Raw genomic sequence first — 20,030 nt, 5'->3', positions numbered from 1 at the left:
AAATTAGTCAACCCCCCCCCCCCGAAAAAACCCTCTAAACCATAAAAACAGTCAAGATCAATTAAGAAAAGAACAGCTCCAATTGTGCCCCTATTGATTTTAAATAGTAATAAATTGTAGTTGATTATTGGTCATGGCGATTTCTGAATAACAACAAAGATCCATTTACTGCACTTTTGTTACCCCTTCCTTGTGTCTGATGCTGACACAAATCTCCCAATATAAGTATAATACATTATAAAGCTGCCAAGGGTGTGGGGCAGGCACTGGATGCCTGGCAGGTATCTAGGAACATTTCACATCTAGGACCCTGGTTCAAATTTATCCTAGGTAAAAATGACTAAAAGTTGTTTCCATTTAATTGCTGGGCAGTGGCCTGTATGAGAGGAGTTTCGTAGCAGTACAGTGGGCAAAAATTCACATCACAAAAAACAAGATGGTGACTAATTGGCAACAATGTATGGCAGTCTGTCTTAGTGGAGAGGCTAAGGAATAAATGAATATGGAGGTAATGCTACCCTCCAGACCCCAGAGGTGGTCCCTGTGCATCCGGAGCAGAGGCATCTTGGTTGGACAGCTCTGTAAATAGAGTTTTAGGCCAAAAGGGACCACCAGATTATCTGGTCTGACCTCCTGTATATCACAGGCCACCAGCACTACCTCCCACCTGCACACTAAAATTACTGTTTTACTATTTCACTAACTTAAATTAGCCTGAAGTATTAACAAGGAATTGAGTCTCCATGGTTGTCAATCTAGCACAATCAGTACATTTATCTTTATGGGTGTGATTAAAAATAAATAAAAAAGACTAGACAAGCAATGTCCTTTACCTCTGTTGTTGGAGCCACAGAGTAGAGGGGAAAAAATAACCATGGACTTTTTAATTGTTTTTATAGTCTTAACTCTACAAGTTAGATACATTTAACTTTTTTAAATATTTGAAGTAAAATTATTCCAGGGTAGGTATGTTAACACAGTGTCTCATAATTCAACTTCAACTATTTAAAAAAGTTCAGATAGCTGCATCATCACTGCATCCTTAAAATCCTCTGATAGCCGTTGAGAGGAAGTAAAGATACAAAACTCGCATTGAAAGAAGTCTTTTTTTTTCTGATCAGTCCATCCCTGTAGATCTTTCATAAGTTTAAATATATATAGATCTAGATTGTGTGTGTGTGACTGCACTTTCATGTACAGTTATGGACATATGCTGTGTTCATTACAACTTGCCAAGTGAGGTGAGAAATAGAGGGCCAAAAAAAAAAAAGTGGAAGGAGGGAAGATTATATGCATGGAATATAACTCTGGTTTGGAAAAGGAGATTAGGACTCCTCATATTCCTGATTCCGTTTCCATTTCATGCTCACCTAGAACATACAGGTAAATTTTTACCAGAACATATGCATGTGGAACGGGTTTTATCTCCAGGACAAGATTTTATAGACACATTGCTCTCCCCCTCACCCCAAAGTCAAATTTGGTTAATCCCGCACTGGCCATGTTTTATTTTACATTTATTGTGTTGCATGGGAACATGCACAATCATCTCTGGTTGCTTAGGGGTGAACAGTTGAACAAACTGCAGGACTCAAAGGCTTCAGTGAAAAGTTAAACCTTGGACTGTGCAAGTCATTAATGGAGAGCAAGAGTTCACTGACAGCAGTGCAACTGTCATAAGTAGTTAGTTAAGGGTTAAGTTCTACCTGTAAAGGGTTAACACAGACCTGGTGAAACACCTGACCAAAGGACCAATCAGGGAAGAGAATTTGAAAATCCCAGAGAGCGGGAACTTGGGTCTCTGTGGGAACTTGTTCTGTGTTCTTGTCTTAGTCTGGTCTGGAACTACACCAGCCCAGACGCTTAACCAAGTCTGCTCATCTTTCTGAACTAATTTCTTCTATTCAAGCTAGTGAGTATTAGAAGTACTGGGTAATTGCATATAAGAATCCTGTGTCTGCAATTCTGTGTGTTGTATTGATTATATATTATTTTTGCCTGTATTGCTTTTGTACTGAGAAAAGGAGAAATTTCTCCAGGGATTAATAAGATTAGACCTATGAATCTATATCTTGGATTCATAGAGTGTGTATTTTTTTCCTTTTTATTCTTTTAATAAACTCTTTTAGGTTCAGGACTTGGTTAAGTTCCTTACCTGTGGATTCAGGAAGAAGAAACACTCTGTGGTGGAAGGGTTGTCTGTTGAAAAGAGGAAAAAGCAGGGAAGGAGGAGGAGGAAAGGAACCTTTCTCCCCTGTGATTTGATTGTTGCTTCCCCAGGAAAGTCTCTGGAGGAGGGAGGAGGGGGGAAGAGGTCGATCTCGATTCACGAAATCAATGGTGGCAGCAGAAAGAAAAACCTACCCTAAGGGTTAGGGTGGGGGGAGAATACATGTGGGTCCCCATCTTTGAACCCACAAGCTCAAAGTGGGGGTGAGACCCTATGACAGCAACCAAGCAGAAGTCCAGGCCATAAAGAATGAATTAGAGCTTTTATTCCCTTTGGAGTCATAAGGAATCTTACAGCTGTTAACATTAAAATGATACAGAGAAAAATCAGTCATACTGTATTGGACACACAGATATAGGGCCCTAAGATATGTAAAATTAACATTGAAGCACACAGCTTCCATATTTAGAGACCTAATTGGTGATTTAAAGAGCCTAATTTTAAGCCCCCATTTTTGAAGATCTTTTGTGACATATAAAATGTTAATTAACTAGACGGTATTTATTTTTTTCAACAAGTGTTTTCACCTTCTGATATGCTTAATACATACTGATGTGAGTTCCTCTAGCAATATATGAATACATGGTTTGTGCACACAATTACCTGTTTCACTAATTAAATGAGATATGTCGTAGTTTCATCAGGAAGAGGTAGATGTATATGGCATATTTGTAGCATCCAAACCATCAACAGCTTTGAAAGAGAGCCATTTTCATCCACACTATACAGAAATATTCTTGTGAAATGCTGTGTTAATAATTAATTGACCTTTGAAATAATTGGTAACAACTTTTCTGACTCTATTTACAGGAGATGACCAGACAGAGAGAAAAGGCCAGGTTTTGATCCTTTTAGTGGAACAAGCTCTCCATTTCCAGGACTACAAAGCTGCTAGTATGCACTGCCAAGAGCTTATAGCCACAGGTGAAGTTTACCACTTTAAAAAAAAAAAAAAAAAAAAAGTCCTCTCCTGAATTTTCTGACATTATGTAAAATATGCGACTCCAGACTGACTAACTTAATTGGTAGGTCAACCACATTTTGTCTGTAGAAATTAGAATATAGTTACTTATGTTACCTACATAAATCACATGGACTACAGACCATTTAAGCAACAGTCACCTCTGGAAGAATGCAGATTTTCAGTTAGATTAATTCTGTGTGATCTGTCTGCGGGAATTATGTATTTTAATTCAGATATCCTTTGTTTTCATGGTAGTCTCTCATAAATCTGTCCCAGCAGGGATTTAGTTTTAATTGTTTCCACAGTGGTTTATTTCCAAATTATTCTTGTGGTGGGAGGAGAGAAGAAATTGTTTTTCGTTTATCTCATATGAATCCCCATGTGTGATAAATTTGAAATCTTGTTCATTAATGAATATTCATTGAAATACTATTAAAATCCAAAGACCCCTATAGATCCTAGTGGTAAATGCATTAATTTCTGGGCTCATTCATTCTTTAACCCTTTTCTTTATAAATTCTCCATCAAAATATGAGCACATTACTTCATGAAGCTTTGCTAGGGTCTGGTTTCAACCTAAAAAAGCTAAATCAATTTAGAAACTTCACAGTATAATGAAAAGCCTATTTATCATATCAAGTGATTGGTTTACTTATAGAAATAATTAAATAGTGAGGAAAACAGTTATTAGTTATGCAAAAGCAACAAAGAATCCTGTGGCACCTTATAGACTAACAGACGTTTTGCAGCATGAGCTTTCGTGGGTGAATACCCACTTCTTCGGATGCAAGTCATTAGTTATGCAGTTACTCAGGGGTCCTAGTGTATTACTCTGAGAACGTTAGGGACTATATTCATAAGGGGAACTTTTAGGCATCTGGCTGCCTACTGTAATTCACAACCCCAGGTTAGTCACCCAGGCTCCTTATACATGTGTGGGTAGAGTTAGGCACGTAAAAAAAGGATTCACAGAAGCCAGCACCCTAACAGGGAGCCAGCCTCCACCCTTAATTTGGTGGAGTTAGGTGCTGAACTCCAGGCTAGAGGATTGTGCTTCCCTCTGCTCAGGATTCATAGTTGTGAACCCTTTTCTGGAGTTAGGTGCCTAATCCAGGTCAGCCCTTTCTCAAGGGAGGTGGCGGTGCTCCCTTCCTTAATTATACTCAATAGCTCAGTGGTTCAGGCGCTCGCTTGGGGTGTGGGAGACATGGAATCAAATCCCCGGTCTGCTTCTACCCAGGTCTCCTACCTCTCATGTGAGTGCCCTAACCATCAGGCTGTGGAGTGTTCTTGGATGAATCCTTCAATCTTTCCTGTTGAAGCTGTTCCACTTTGTATGAAATACTTAAATATTCATTCGGACAGAGGATGAGCATTAATTCATAGGCCAGTGGTTATTCTAGGTAAGAGCTTTATCCACTTGGCAATTGCGCAGAAGGCATGACACCAATACAACCTCCTCCACACTGTCTTTTGTGTGGGTTAGGTCTGCTAAAAGCATACCTACCAGGACAGGCTCTGCAGATGAGAGAGACAACAGAGCACCTTGTTTGTGAATCCCACCCGGTAGGTGTGAGGTGCCTATCAGTTCGGTGGCGTCTGGTCTTAAGTGGCTTTGCTCCTGCCCACGTGTGGAGATTTAGATGCCTGGGAATTCTAGGCACCTGCAGGGCCAGGCAGCACTGGAGCGAGAATTTTGTGAATGTCTGTGGTGCCTAAAGGTGCCATTGGGTGCCTTAGTCACTCTTGTTAATCTGGCCCTAGGTAATCTGGCCTTAGTAATAGGTACTGTACTGTTCTTAGTTTTTTCCATAAATGCACACACTGTGGAACTAAGAGCTCAGTCCTTTTGTGTTGTTTAGGGCAGGTCACATGTGGCCTTTTCATTTTTGAGTGGTCTTCCACGATTAAGACCTTCCCCCTGTCAGTTATGCACAGAGCAAGTCCAAGGATTTGGATTTAAATAATTTTAAGTAAAGTGTGTGTTTGGTGGTGGGGGAGGTTGACATGTCCCCATAATCCGGCCTACAGTATGAAAAGTGGATCCCAGTTATTTGTGCTGTTTGTACATATTTGCAAACATTTAAACAATGTTCTATGTTTCCCATATGATCTGGGGCCACTAGACTCTCAGCCACTGAAAGTGATTGTGTGCACTTTGGAGAAGTGTGGTTCCTCTTTGGCCATACCACCCACATCACATCCCTCCAGAGGATAGCTAGTAGAAATGACGGGGCTTCACGTTTCTCCTTGTCTGCCCAAATCCTATTTTAATTCTTGCAAGTCTAATATGGCTTATGGGTGGGGGAAGGTATAAGTGGTACAAAGAAGGGCCACTAGAATGATCCGAGGAATGGAAAGCCTGTCGTATGAAAGGAGACTTGAGGAGCTCGGTTTGTTTTCCTTAACCAAAAGAAGGATAAGAGGAGATATGATTGCACTCTTTAAATATATCAGAGGGATAAATACCAGGGAAGGAGAGGAATTATTTCAGCTCAGTGCTAATGTGGACACGAGGACAAACGGATATAAATTGTCAGTCAGGAAATTTAGGCTTGAAATTAGACGAAGGTTTCTAACCATCAGAGGAGTGCAATTCTGGAACAGCCTTCCGAAGGAAACAGTGGGGGCAAAGGACCTCCATGACTTTAAGATTAAGCTAGATAAGTTTATGGAGGAGATAGTATGATAGGATAACAGGCTTAGTCAATAGGTCAATTAAGTGCCACACTGGTAATTAGTACAATGGGTCAATGATAGGATATTGTTAGCCTTTTTCCAGAGGGTATGGCTGGAGAGTCTTGCCCGCATGCTCGGGGTTCAGCTGACCGCCATATTTGGGGTCGGGAAGGAATTTTCCTCCAGGATAGATTGGCAGTGGCCCTGGAGGTTTTTCGCCTTCCTCCGAAGCATGGGGCAGGCGTCGCTAGCTTAAGGAGTGGGTGGATCTGCTTATGTGGCCTGCATCTTGCAGGAGGTCAGACTAGATGATCATAATGGTCCCTTCTGATCTTGAATTCTATGATTCAATGAAGTGGAGATCGAGGAATGGGATAGCAGAAGATAGTCTGCTCCTGTGCTTCTCCCCTCTATTCCCCCTAACACAGAGGAATTACATTATTTTATTTTAAAAGACAACACTGTTTTTTTTGCAGCAGCTGATCTATTCTAAAAATGTTCAGTTTATGCTGAAGCAGTCTGGTCTGATTTTTCTTAACATGGTGTCACTAAGGACAAATACACATGTATGGACACACACACATGACCATGCACCGTATTGGTACCTAGAGTATATATAATGTTAGGTAGCTGAATTCCATTTCCTTACTACTAGGTGTCTGTCTGTCTGTGTGTCTGTGTCTGTCTCTCTCTCATTAAATGTTGAGAATTCAACAAGAGAGGCTATACTCTCATCTGATTATTGAAGATGATGTAAGCTTTGGCCATTGGAGAAGGTTGATTTTTTTCTCAGCACCCACACAATTGAATTATTGATTTTATGTGACTTTGCTTGGCAATCTTTCTGTTCCCTTTGCAGGCTATTCTAAAAGTTGGGAGGTATGCAGCCAATTAGGGCAATCAGAAGGCTACCACGACTTGCGTACTCGGCAGGAGCTCATGGCTTTTGCTCTGACACATTGCCCTCCAGGTGCCATAGAGTCACTACTGGCAGCAAACAGTTCTTTGCAGACTCAGGTAGGATCCGTTTCTGTAAACTTTTCCTACATAAGCTGTGAATACTTATCCCCTATTTCAGAAAGTAAGTATTTTGTATTTTTTCCCCCTAATCTTCCTACAATGTGTATTATCAATTTTCTGTATTTTTTCTACCTTATGTTTTATATCTGAACAGTTAAATATTGCTTTTATAATACATTTTCTATAATCAATAAATAACTATTTCAAATGCAATTTCTTTTTTGTTATAACTAGTACTGCTGGATGGGTGCTATAGCTTCAGAGGTTTCTAAAATGCAGCACTGTCTGGCATATTGTTGACCGAATACTCTGTTCCAGCTCTGTAATACATTTGATTGGGAGGTACAAATGCGTAGTTCTTCTCTATCAGTTATTCAGCTTCTATAAGGATTTTGTGCATTGTACACAGCCTCATTTGTACACAGTCTCTTTAAATGCCCACTGCCTGTTCCAATGTTTTCTGCAGGTTCTGCCAAACATAGGGTGAAATCCTGGCTCAGTTGAAATAAATGACAAAATTCCCATTAATTTCTGTGAGGCCATGATTTCACCCATAATGGTTTTAATTGTTTATAATGAGGATTTAAGTCCTGATCCTGCTATTAGCTCTTCACAGGATCAGGGCCCTAAATATCAATTTTATCATGTATGTAAAATCTGTAACTATCAGATATCTCATTATATGTATTTAAGAAGATTACTAATATATGCATTTGAGAAGATTAGCATGAGTGCTGTGGTGCAGTGGTTGAGTAAGTCAAAACGTTTAATTTCCATTGAGGTTGACCCTAGTTTTGCCAATGTGCACAGAGTTTTTCTGAATTGTTTCATATAGGGTACATTAGGGGAAATTGAATTTTGTACTCTGAAAAGTAACTCCTTACAAATTACATTATTCATCTATCCCGGTTCCATACTGTCTTGCAGTCAGCAGAAGGGCTTAAGCTGGATCTCCCTTGTTTAAAAAAAAAAAAGAGGGAAAGCAGCAGGACATTCTCTGTAAAGGCTCAGAGACTCTGGAATTTATATCCCTCTGAAGTCTGAAGCAATCCAAAATTGGTAACCTTCCAGGAACAGTGCAAAAATAGGGATTGGATAGGGTTATTGGAGAGGGCTGTGGGTCTGCTGTGGGTTTTTTGTAGGTGCCTGACTGTCTGGCAGAGTTCCTGTTTGAATGATCATTTCTATGCTGCTAATTTATTATTTATTTATTTATTAATGTGTTAAGGTGCATAGAGCCTTGCATGAGTGTCATTTTATTATTGTAATCTAAATTAATTAAATACAGTAATTTATTAATAGTAATTCATATTGGGCTCCAGAGTCCCACTCAACATTGTGTTGGTGCAGTACAATCACACAGGAAGGCATTGTATTTGTTCTTAAGAGTTAAGAATGTAAAAAAAAAAGGGGCGGGGAGGAACAGGTACAACACAAAAGTAATGTGGTTAGGCTGATTACAAGCACGTCTCATTTTTCTTTCTGAAAATTGTTTGTATATTTCTCTTATTTATATTACAAGAATGTATTTGTAAGTGTTTTGGAGGATGGCAGCACATGATTGAAATTGGGGAGAGAAAGTGATTGTTGAAGTAGGAGAAAAGTAGTTAAAAGAAAGGGTAGAAGCATGATGGGTTGGGGAAGAGTTTGCGAAGCTGAAGCTGCAGAAAGAAGGATCAGAGTAAAGGGCATCAGCAACTAATAGAAATACTGCAAACGGGAGGTGAATGTGGTGGAAAGTTTGTCTACCAGTAACTTCCATACTAAGGCCAACACACTTTCTTAACTGTATTACTATGGGTGACTCCACTGATTAGTGGGACTTGCCACAGTAATAGAGAGAAGCACAAGTATATACGTTTGCAAGATTGGGTCCTGAATATTTAGTTTATAAGTAAAACAGTGCTATCCACCTGGAATTGGAACTTATTTCAAACTATTTTTTAGATAATATACAAACCAGAAAATAATCCTATTCACTCTCCCGTTACTGCAGTAGCTCTGCATTACCAGGAAGAGTGAAAAGCAGTACAAACTTCTGTCAATACAGTAAATATATGAGATAGATCTGTTGAGCAAGAAGATGCCATTTTCACGTAGTTACTTTCTTTAAAAAAACAACAGCAACAACAGTAAATCATGGAAAATGCATATACAGTACTGAGAGAAGGTGGTCTTGTGTAGACATTTATATCAGTGGTTCAGCAGGATGCCATGATTTTTTTTTTTTTTGATTTTTTTTTTAAATTATTCTCCTGGAAGTTTTGCCACTTGAGGTCCTTGCTTTCCCGTGACACTAGGTAGCTTGAATAATTGTGTATTATTAGTTTGCATGGTAGCAGAAATAATGTATATCCCTTCTTTTCAGATTCTTTATCAAGCAGTGAATTACCAGTTACGCCCTTCAGAAGGAGGGGAGAATATAAATATCACAGGACCTTCTTCGCTGATCGCTAAGGAGACTCCTCAGGTAAGTTTTAAAGAGAGAGTGTTAAATGACCACCATTGCATTCTGTTTTATTCTGCATTATAAGGAGAAACAGATTTCAAAGATTTCATGTAGCACAGCGTAGAGAACTTGAGATTTTTCTGCTTTTGGCTTTGTGCTTAGCACTATCAAATAACCTAAGGAAACAAACCAATAGATGATTTGTAATGAAGTTTTCTTGCTAGTATATACTCCAAATGTGGTCTTGAACATCCTTGTCCAGTGGGGTCTCAGCACTGTAAACAAAATAATTGAGAACATAACTAAATACAAAGGCAGAAGAAGTGGAAGACAAGAGAAAAACCTAACATAAAAGAAAGGAATAATTATTAATGTTGATGCTAGCCTTGCAGTATGGCACATACCAACATTGAAAAATAAACCATATGATGTTTGAATTTAGCCTTTTTTCTGTCTGCATATTATTCACATATGGACATTTTATCTTTTACAAATTCATAATTGCTCAAACACTTTGTATGTACATACTTCCATAGATTTTTTTTTTATGAGGCTTGAAGGCACCATTATGATGATCTAGTCTGACCTCATGCCTAATGCAGGCTGTAGAATTTCACCAAGCCATTTTGTGTGTTAAGCCCGTAACATCAGTTTGATGTAGTATATATCTTTCTGAAACACACACTCGATCTTCATTTAAAGACCTATAGTGATGGAGAATGCTCTATGTTTTAGCTTATGTGTTGCTTGTAATCTATTAGTTTTGACTGTTTGATTCATTGGTGTAATTTGTCACCTAAATAATGTGACATTATTTTTTTATTCTAATTGGATGACTGAAGGTTTCTAAACAGGGTAAGTACTTCTGGTGCAAATATTCAATACCTGCATCTGAGCAAATTGTGGGCAAATACAGGTGTTTATAAGAAGGATAGTCATTTACAGGCATTGGTGGGAACAAAAAATATATTCTCATGAGTGATCAGCAAAAGCAAGTTAGAGGGGGGTTCAACATGGCTAAATGGAAAAACGTTTTTGCAGGTTCTAGAATATGCACAAATAATTCTTTACAGTTCTTACCCAGCTCTCCTGATGAATTTTGAGGGGAGCAGCAATATAAAATCACAGTTTTTTTGCCTTCTGGTCTTTCAAGATTATTTGTAGAGACTGAAGACTCCAATCTCTCTACTTAGTACTATTAGTACTAAAGGAGTTTAAATTGTTGCTCTTACTTAAGTCAGTGAGTTATTACCATTGTTTTATGGTATCATTTATATTTGCTTAAATATTTGATGTCATGTTTTTTGTAGATCATAATCTGTTGAGGTTTACTATGACTTAAGCTTTTGCACTTAATTCCTTTTTCTCTAAATGGCATTTTTATATGTCAACCCCCTTCTTCACTTTCATGCTTACAGCTTCAACATAACTTCAATAATAGTACAATAGAATGTGAGCACCTGGTCTCCTATAATGAAGGAATAGGAACCACCTAAATAGCAAGGGAGTGAAATGCCTTTGTTAGAGTTTTTTGGAGAGCTGGGAGTTAGAAGTTTGGTTAATCTGCTTCTTTTGGAAGAATAGGTTTTTGCAAACTTGGATTTCATTTATTTCCTCTTACGTTTTCCGTTTCATACAGTATATTGGTGATAGTCTTATTAAAAAAAATAAAGAGAAAAGTCTGAAGTTCAGATTCTACTGTCTAAGGCTTATTCAGGCAAAATCCAATTTATTTAAGAGATCAGCCCATGTCTATGTGAGTATGTATCAACTATATATTTGTTGGGTAGACCATCTTGGGGGGTTTACCATTGATTGCTAAAACATATTAGCTAAGGTTGCCAGGTGTCTGGTTTTCAACTGGAATGCCCAGTCGGTCACCGGGTTACTAAAAGTCTGGTTGGCTCCTAAGCTTAGGGGCAGCCAGGGTGCTCCTTAGGCTGTCCCGCCCCAAGCGCTGGCTCCGTAGCTCCCATTGCCTGGGAACTGCGGCCAAAGGGAACTATGGGGGTGATGACTGCAGATGGGGCAGTGCGCAGAACTGCCTGGTCGCACTTCCGCATAGGAGCTGGAGGGGGGATATGTGTCCGGGAGCTGCCTGAGGTAAGCCCCGCACGGAGCCCCCTCCTGCACTCCAAACCTCTCATCCCTGGCCTTACACCAGAGCCCACATTCCCAGCTGGAGCCTTCATTCCTCCCACACCCCTACCCTAGCCCAGATCCCTCTCTCAGACTCCAAACCCTTCATTTCTGGCCCCACCCAGGAGCCCTCACCCCCTCCCTCACCCTAATCCTGTTCCCCAGGCCAGAGCCCCCACACACACACTCCCAACCCCTTGACCCTCTCCCTTCCCCCGACCCAGAGCCTCTCTTTCAGCCCCAAACCCCTCATCCCGGGCCGCACCCCGGAGTGACTCAGGGAAGGGAAGGGAGTGAGTGAGGGCGGGGGCTTGGAGAAAGGGCGGGGTAAGGGTGTTCAGTTTTTTTCAGTCAGAAAGATGGCAACCCTAATATTAGCTAACACTATTTGATTTAACTAATATTATATGGATAAAGCTGATAAAACCAGTACTAGATGGGCATAGCTCTCTCAGCACATCATGTTTCACCCTCTCTAGGGCTCCAATAAAAGATTTTTCACTTGTTTTGCTAATTTTAACTTTTTATCCTCTCACAGTGAATTGAAATGAGGAGGCCTAAGGTGTGTTGGGATGACATAGATGGGAACATAACCAACCGGCTCCTCTGCAAACCCCATTGTTTAGACATTTTAAAATAGGACTAGACAAAGCATTAAAATAAATACTGTGGGGAGCAATACTTCACTGGCACGAGGCTGGACTAGATCATCTAATTGGCCTAGTCAGTCATGTAATTCTTTGAAGAACTGTGTTCAGGAAGGGAAAGGAATTCCTCCATAATGATTGCCTCTTCCTTATTAAGCTCCTTTTCCCCTTTGCACTCTTGTTGTATGCTGTAATTACCTCAATTACTAATCTAGTGGTGCTCAAAGAAAAAAATCTCAATGCGCAAATTAGGACCTTGATTCATGAAGAAAATTTCAGAATATTATAGCTAACATTATTAGATTAAAGTATAGTGCTTAGCCACAAGATGCTGTGTTATGTGTTAACAGGAGAAATAATAACCACAGTAAATTATGCCTCATAAATGAGGGCTGACTTTTACTTAATCTGTTTAATACTTAAAACCTACATTACATCTGCTGTAAAAATAATGATTTTATTTATATATCTAAGTAATGTGAAAATGTAATTACTGCGCATAGCGCTTTAGCACAAGAGAAGCTTGCAATTTCAGGAATATTGGTACTGTCCTTGGAAACGAGGTGTTTTTTAATAAATTGCAGAGGATGCATAATTTGTAAAAATTACAGATCTGCTTTTTGTATAAATGCTGTTTAAAGGACTCAAAGTTTCTACTAGCTGCAGTTTAGTATTCTCTTTTGCTAGAGTTAGTTATGCAATTTAGCCTATGCTTTAACCTGAAAATCTATTTAGGTTTGAAAAATTTGCTACACCTGAGGTCTCGTATTAAAAACCACACTTATTAGCTTGTGACATGCATTGTACTTACCCTTTTACTGAGCATCAAATACCTTTCTAGTGAGCTACAAATATATGCATTATGTTTAGTGAAAGGCTCATCTAATTGAACACATTTAATGAAGAATTTGTATATGTAGGGCCTAAGCAGTGATAACGTATGTTCTCAGTGATTTAGGTGGAAGTGAGAATTAAAATTTTTCTGTACATGGAAATGCTTACTTATTGATAGTGTCACTAGTTAAGACAATGAAGGGCAAATTCTCATCTCACTTATACCTATGCAGATTCAGAGTTGAGTCCATTGAAGAATCTAGTTCTGAATGACTTGACTTAGTAAGTGTCTGTTGTAAGTAGCTTCTAAAAGGAATATAGTAAATTCTGGGATCTGAACTCCAGTATTTTATAGCTGTGTAAGATCTGTGTATAAGTATGCACAGCATTTTTTGGAAGAATTAATGGGTTAGCTCATATATCACAGAACCTGTGAGAGAGAGGGTTTGTGGGTTTTTTTTTTTAGTGTGTCTGTATCAGGTAATCAGACTAATTTTCACTCTGTTGATATTCACCCCTTCTTGTCAACTGTTGAGAATAGGCCACTTCCACCTTAATTGAATTGGACTCGTTAGCACTGACCCCCCCACTTGGTAAGCCAACTCTCATCTTTTCAAGTGCTGTAATATATATACTGCTTACTGTATTTTTCACTCCATACGTCTGATTAAGTGGGTTATAGCCCACAAAAGCTTATGCCCAAATAAATGTGTTAGTCTCTAAGGTGCCACAAGGACTCCTCATTGTTTTTGCTGATACAGACTAACACGGCTACCATTCTAAAACCTAACTCTTCCCAGGCATTCCATAGGGAGCCTGGCTGCCTAACTCAGGGCTGAGGATTCCACTGAATTGCAGGGTGCCTAAAAGTTCAGCATTGCGGTGCTCAGCATTGCAACACCTAACTCCCTTTGTAGATCTGGCCTTCTAAGTTCTTGTGGCATGAGTTAAAAAAATCTTGTAATGTATAAGCATTGGCACCCAGGAGCAGAAGGTTTAGACACCAGTTTAACTCTCAAGAATCAGCTCCGTTAATGCTTCACCAATATCCAGCAGAAAAGTAAAGGTCAGACCTGTGGAGGGAGGAGAGAGATGCAGCTTCAACTCCCCAGCCTTAACTCATGAAGAACCAGCCTGCTACACCCTTCTTCAGAAGCCTGTTAAGGGGGCAAATAAAGGGAAGTGCAGTTCTAGACTTGAGTAACTTGAATAAATGGTAACATGGGGTTCCATGTTCATTGGACTTCATCTAAGAAGGAATAGACCACATTCTCTTAGCTATGTTGGGTCTGCAGAGCTAACAGGCAGGCAAAATAGTAGAAAATCATTTTAGTCGCTCATGGCAGCAGATCTGCTATGGCACTGAAAGCACATAAGGAGCAGGTCTCATGAGTGGGAAAAAAAAATTGACATTTTTACATATTCATTTTTCAGAGTGTGTGACCACACTTCAAGATAAAAGAGGAGCAGGCTTTGATGGGAGAGAGAAGGAAAAATATTGTCCATGCTTGCTTGAAAGGTTGAGCAGCAAATGTGAAAGAGAGGAGACCAGATTAGAGATGGAAAATGACTAGGGTGCTACCGCAGTGTTTTCCAGGGGAAAGCTATTCTGTGTAAATAAACAGGATTGCAGCAAAGAAACACCTTACTCCAACACCAGTTTCTCCTCCGAACTGGAACAACTTGCAAGACTCCAAATTTTGGCTAATCGCTTGGGTAAAAATTACAGGTTTAGAAACAAAGGAGATGGACCTATTAAATAGATACATTAGTAGTATATTTACTTACTCTTGGTCAAGGAAAGGAAGTAGATCTTTATTCTTAGTCTTAAAAGACTAAATGAACAAAGATTGCTACAATGAACTATAAATTCTGAAAGCTAGACACTTTATCTTGTTTCACCAGTTGGTACACTATACAAATTGTTTGGTTAGGATAATAAACATTTCTTAATAAAATAACTCTCTCATCCATCTAGGGTAATTTTTTTTGCAGAAAACTCCAAGTGCTAAGTGTGAACTGGGACATTCCATGGAGAATTATTCACTACTTGTGTATTGCTATAAATGTGCTCACTAGGTAAATAAAACATGTTCCTGACTGAAAGAGATTATAATCTAAGGACCAAATCTGTGGCATACTAACCACCTTCACATTCTACAGCAGTCAGTGGGCATTGAAGGTGCTCAACATCCTGCAGATTGGGTCTTTATCTAATCCATCTGTGGGTTTTCTATAGCACTCTCAAAGTGCAGCACAGGTTAATTCAATCTTTGTTCCAAAATTCATAGTGGATGTCATAGAAGGCTCTATTCTTATAGGAAGTTCTGTTTACATGTTCTGGGGTACATGTTTAGGGATAAAAATTCTTCCTGTTACAGAGAGCTTTACTTTGAACAAAAAAGAGGATCCTGCAGTATGTTCTAAAAATTATTAGACTTTGATTCCAAATGGAACAACACAGCTAACTAAGCCAAGGACAAAACACATGAAAGCTACAATTTAAAACATTCCACAGCCAAACTACCTTGACCTGGAGTGCTTTATCTCTGGCTCTCACAAGCTTTGTCCTGGATTTAGTGAAGTGTATTGTTCTAGGAGAGGATTGGGAGCATCGTGGAGTATCTGAAATCTGACTGGATCATTTTAGTCATTAAAAATTGCTTAGGGATTTTTTTTCCTCCTATAAAATTCAAATCTACACAGTTTGCTTTGATTGCTATTGGTAGCTATATATTTAAGTTTGTTAGATGGTAAATTATTTTAAAAACAATGAGTAGTTTGATATCCTGGGATGTAAAGCTGTCTGTAAGTTCAAAGTACACCTCTACCCCGATATAATGCGACCCGATATAACAGGAATTCGGCTATAACACGGTAAAGCAGTGCTTGGGGGGGCGGGGCTGTGCACTCCGGTGGATCAAAGCAAGTTCGATATAACATGGTTTCACCTATAACGCTGTAAGATTTTTTGGCTCCCAAGGACAGCGTTATATTGAGGTAGGGGTGTATTAATTTCAAAATTATTTTCTCTAAAATATATATTAAAATACGACTTACCAAAGTCACTAGGGCAAAGCAAGGACTCCCAATATTCTGCTCAGATTGCTAGACTATGCTTCCGGGGTCTTCAAGAATTAACCTCATAAGTGCCCCAGTTCAGGAAAACATTTAAGAACATGCTGATGTCTAGTCCTGTTCAGCCAATCACTTAAGCATATGAATTCAGTGTGGATTTAGGCACATGCTTAAGGCCTTTGCTGAATAGGCATGGTCTTCTGAATTGGGCTAGGATTATATTTCTAGGGCACAGTCTTTATTTTTGTTGTTTTAAAACTTTCACTTTCTGATGGCCCATACATTTTCACACAGTTTTTTAAAAAAGTATTTAGTTCAAATTTAATTGAGAAGTTGGTTAGTTGTTTCTTGCTCTTATTTTCCTAGAAACTTGCATTAATTGATGAAGTTTAATGAAGCATCCTCTTGAAAATTGTATAATGGCTTACAAAAGAAGAAACTAATTTTCTCTGTTATTTTGAAAGTTTAAAAAAAAAAAAGTACCAAGATGTACTATTTTTCTTTAAACACAATCTAAATAAATCCTGTCGCCATTTATTTTTCAGGAAGAGTAAAGATTCTGGCATATTTCGCTCAGCATCCAGTCACTTTCATCTGGTCAAGTGGGAATTGAAATTTCCAATTGATTGTTCAGAGGTTGGCAGGAGGTCCCCTCTTTAGATCATTTTATTACTATTAATAATCAGGCAGTGCTCACATTTACAGGTTTTGTTGCAGGCAGAATGTTGTTGATGCCTTTTTAATGACAATGATAGATTTAGTGATAAATGTCTTCTTTGTTTTTGTACATTTAAAAAAAAATCTAAAATAATGGGACGTGTCAGACCAGGACAAAGTTAAAAATAATTTGCTGTTCTCAATCTTTTAGAACTGCTAAGAGAAGACTTTATCGAACAGCCATATAATAATACCTGGAAAATGTAGTCACGTGATCTCTTAAGTTGATGATCTTTTAACTATTTCACCCACAATTTTGTGACTGCAGCTCTGATAGTTTGATATTCAATTGCTACCATTTGTGGGCACAGAATTGCAACTGAAAAATTAAAGAAAATGCAAATGCCTTGGTGGAAATTGGTCCCTAAACTGGGGGGAAGGATCTATTATGTCACCTTGATTATCGGTTTGCCAGTTTGAAGTATACAGTACTACATTAAAGGTGCTAGAGAATAAAGTAGATTAGAGGTGAAATCCTTCCCCATTGATGTATTAACTTCAGTGGGGCAAGATTTCACCTAAGTCATTTTGGCCACCAGTCCCTGTTTAGAGTGTAAAATTCTATCTCAAGTTGTTGAGCTGAAAACTGGTAGTTCATATCCTCCTGCCAGCGTAAATGTAGAAAAGTGATTTTCTTTTGATAGGTTTAAATTCAGTATCTCGTGTGGGGAAACTAACCATTATAACTTACTGGCTATTAAAACATGAACAATATGTATGTATATAAGTGTATTGTAAATATTACCCTACTGTACATTTGTGCAATTATCATCAGTGGAATATAATTACATAATTTACAGCATGCTGAAATCTGTTTTATGTTTTAATATGTAAGCTATGTAAAACATGGAAAGAATAGTCACAGACCTCTCAGGAGTGTAACAATTAGTGGCACAGAAATCACTGCAGATGTTTCAAGTATTAATTTAAACCCTTTATTTGGGGTAGGCCTGACCCAGCAACCCAAATTTGCAAAACCCAGACCCTAAATTTTGAAAGACCAGACCTGAACCTGCCCTTATTGAGTTTGGATCCAGGTGTCTGTGTGGGAAGGGTGGGAAATCAGAATAGGTAGAAATCTCACAAGATCTTTTGCAGCCTGTGAGAATTACTATATTTGGTTAATGTCTCACAAAGCACCAGAATTTCAGAATAACAAAGCTACCAGTATTTTCACATCAGTGCAGGTCACACAGACCCACAACATCAAATGGAGGAGCTGGAGAGAACCCTATTTTGGGTAGCTCTGATATGAAAGATTAAAGTTTTTCACCAGCAAAGGGTGTAAAGACAAGAGTCCCCTGCTGAGAATCTGGATGGCTTAGTTGTGCTTTTTGGAAATCCACACAATCCTGGCTTTGTATGTGAAGACTGTTCATAAGATGTTGAAGAAACAATCCAGTGGCCAGTACACCCAATCTCCCCTTTTCTATAAACTTCAGTATATCAGCAGAACAGTGGGACTAGTTGAGCGAAATAACCTTCAAAAATGTAAATGGCTGGTGTCCACAATATCATGAGATTAGAATTTAATGAGAAAAATAATGTTCTACTAATCAAGAAATCAGCTATGAGATTTAAAAAGTGCAACATTGTAACTCTGCTTGTGTTTAGCTTGCTGCTAAATGAGACTGATAATTGAAATAACTTATTAACCAAACTGTTATCAGTATATCTTGATGCCATTGTGTGTTTATTCTAGGCATTTGGCCTTATTAACTCATGGTGGTGATAATACTGAGGTCATTTCTAACATTTGTTGTGTGTTGCATAAACTCACAGGAAGAAATCAGCATTCCTTCTAGCCAGTCTGCTGACTTGTTGTATTGGACCACCGCTAAAACCATGAAAGTTCTGTCTAATACAACTACAACGACAAAAGCCATGCTGCATGCAGTCAGTGATGGACAATGGTGGAAGAGGTCATTAACTTATCTTCGGCCATTACATGTAAGAAGTCGTTAAAATCTCTCCTACTGTCTATAGTCTCACTAATGGATAAACGTATAGGCCATATTTCTTCACAAGGAACTGCTAGTCCTGCTTCTGGAACCACTGGCAGTCACATTGACATCAAGGGGCCATGGATGACTTTTAATGTTTTCTTATATTTTGTTATTCATTTTGGAAAAGAAAGACTAATACACACTGTGATTGGTTGTTTGTTTGTTTATTTTTTAGTGTTAGCTGTGTCATCAAAGAAGAGCAACAGGCCAATGCTAGTAAAATTTCAGGGTGTTTGGGGTGGGAGCTAAAAGCAGTTGAAGCACCATTAAAGCAAAGTGTCACACTTTCTATTAAAATTTAGAAAATCTCTTTACCTTCCTATTCGTTTCAGGTCCTATTCTTCCCTTTTTTTCCCATATATATGTGCATTTTTCACTAGTCTTTTTTTATGGTGTCTGTGATTCTCTGACTAACTTTGCTATTTTTTCTTTGCTTTTAATTGATGAATAGATGAAACATGGGTCCTTATCTTGTTGTTTGTCATATGTAGTTAGCATACTCCTTTATTAAACCCCATTGACTTCAGTGGAGTTCTGCATGGGTTCTATGCATGGAGTTCATTGCAGGATCTCCTCCCATCTGAATATATCACTGCTTAATAGACTTTAAAGCAAGATTTCGTTATTACCAGGTGTCACACTATCTGGAATGGCTCACGACCATGAGTGCATATCTCAGGGCAGACCTTCAGAAAACAGGCAGATACCCCAAACTGGTGGTGAAATCTAATTATAGAACACAACAAGCCAGTGACAAATGTGAACTCCTGGATTACTATGCAAGTCTTATCATGGGGACACACACATTCCCCTTAGACTCTCTAGTTTATCTTGCCACCCAGGCAAACTGGACTTTGTGATAAAAAGTCACTTATACCGAAAATCACATCACATTTAGGTTGCTTCCAGTCCAAGAGACCAGTCACTTACCCTAGAGCTTACACCAAAGACAACACGGGGAACCAATTATATAGTAAACTAACTAAAGGTTTATTAGCTAAGAAAAGGAAATGAGAGCTATTGAGAGATTAAAGCAGGTAAAATATATGTACAGGTGAGTCACAGTTTGCAATTCCAAATGGTGACAGTGATGTAATAAATTGCCAGTTTCCCATGTCTCTTCAGGGTACTCAGATTGTCTCTGAGGATCTCCACTTTGCATCTGGTACGCTTCCCTGTAAGAGTCCAAACAGTCCAGAGATGAAGGCTCTTTCCTTGAATCCATACGTATAGCTTCTGAAAACAAACTGACAGTGTCACTGCCTGG

At 38.8% G+C, this 20,030-nt stretch overlaps 1 protein-coding gene across 4 annotated transcripts in view; it reads left to right on the top strand.

Moving 5' to 3' along the window:
- The window catches only part of NBAS (NBAS subunit of NRZ tethering complex), a 350,592-nt gene that overhangs the window by 134,524 nt on the left and 196,038 nt on the right, over positions 1 to 20,030 (top strand). For all 4 annotated transcript variants that reach the window (XM_039531043.1, XM_039531042.1, XM_039531044.1 and 1 more), the window contains exons 33-36: positions 3,041 to 3,154; positions 6,733 to 6,890; positions 9,262 to 9,363; positions 18,540 to 18,707. In XM_039531043.1, coding sequence (XP_039386977.1) covers positions 3,041 to 3,154; positions 6,733 to 6,890; positions 9,262 to 9,363; positions 18,540 to 18,707 — 542 coding nt within the window. The remainder of the gene's footprint in view (positions 1 to 3,040; positions 3,155 to 6,732; positions 6,891 to 9,261; positions 9,364 to 18,539; positions 18,708 to 20,030) is intronic.

The sequence above is a fragment of the Mauremys reevesii genome, linkage group 3, assembly GCF_016161935.1.
Source record: "Mauremys reevesii isolate NIE-2019 linkage group 3, ASM1616193v1, whole genome shotgun sequence".
In the NCBI taxonomy this organism is placed as follows: Eukaryota; Metazoa; Chordata; order Testudines; family Geoemydidae; genus Mauremys; species Mauremys reevesii.
Note: the sequence above shows the minus strand (reverse complement) of the source record. Positions and strands in the feature narration are given on the sequence as shown.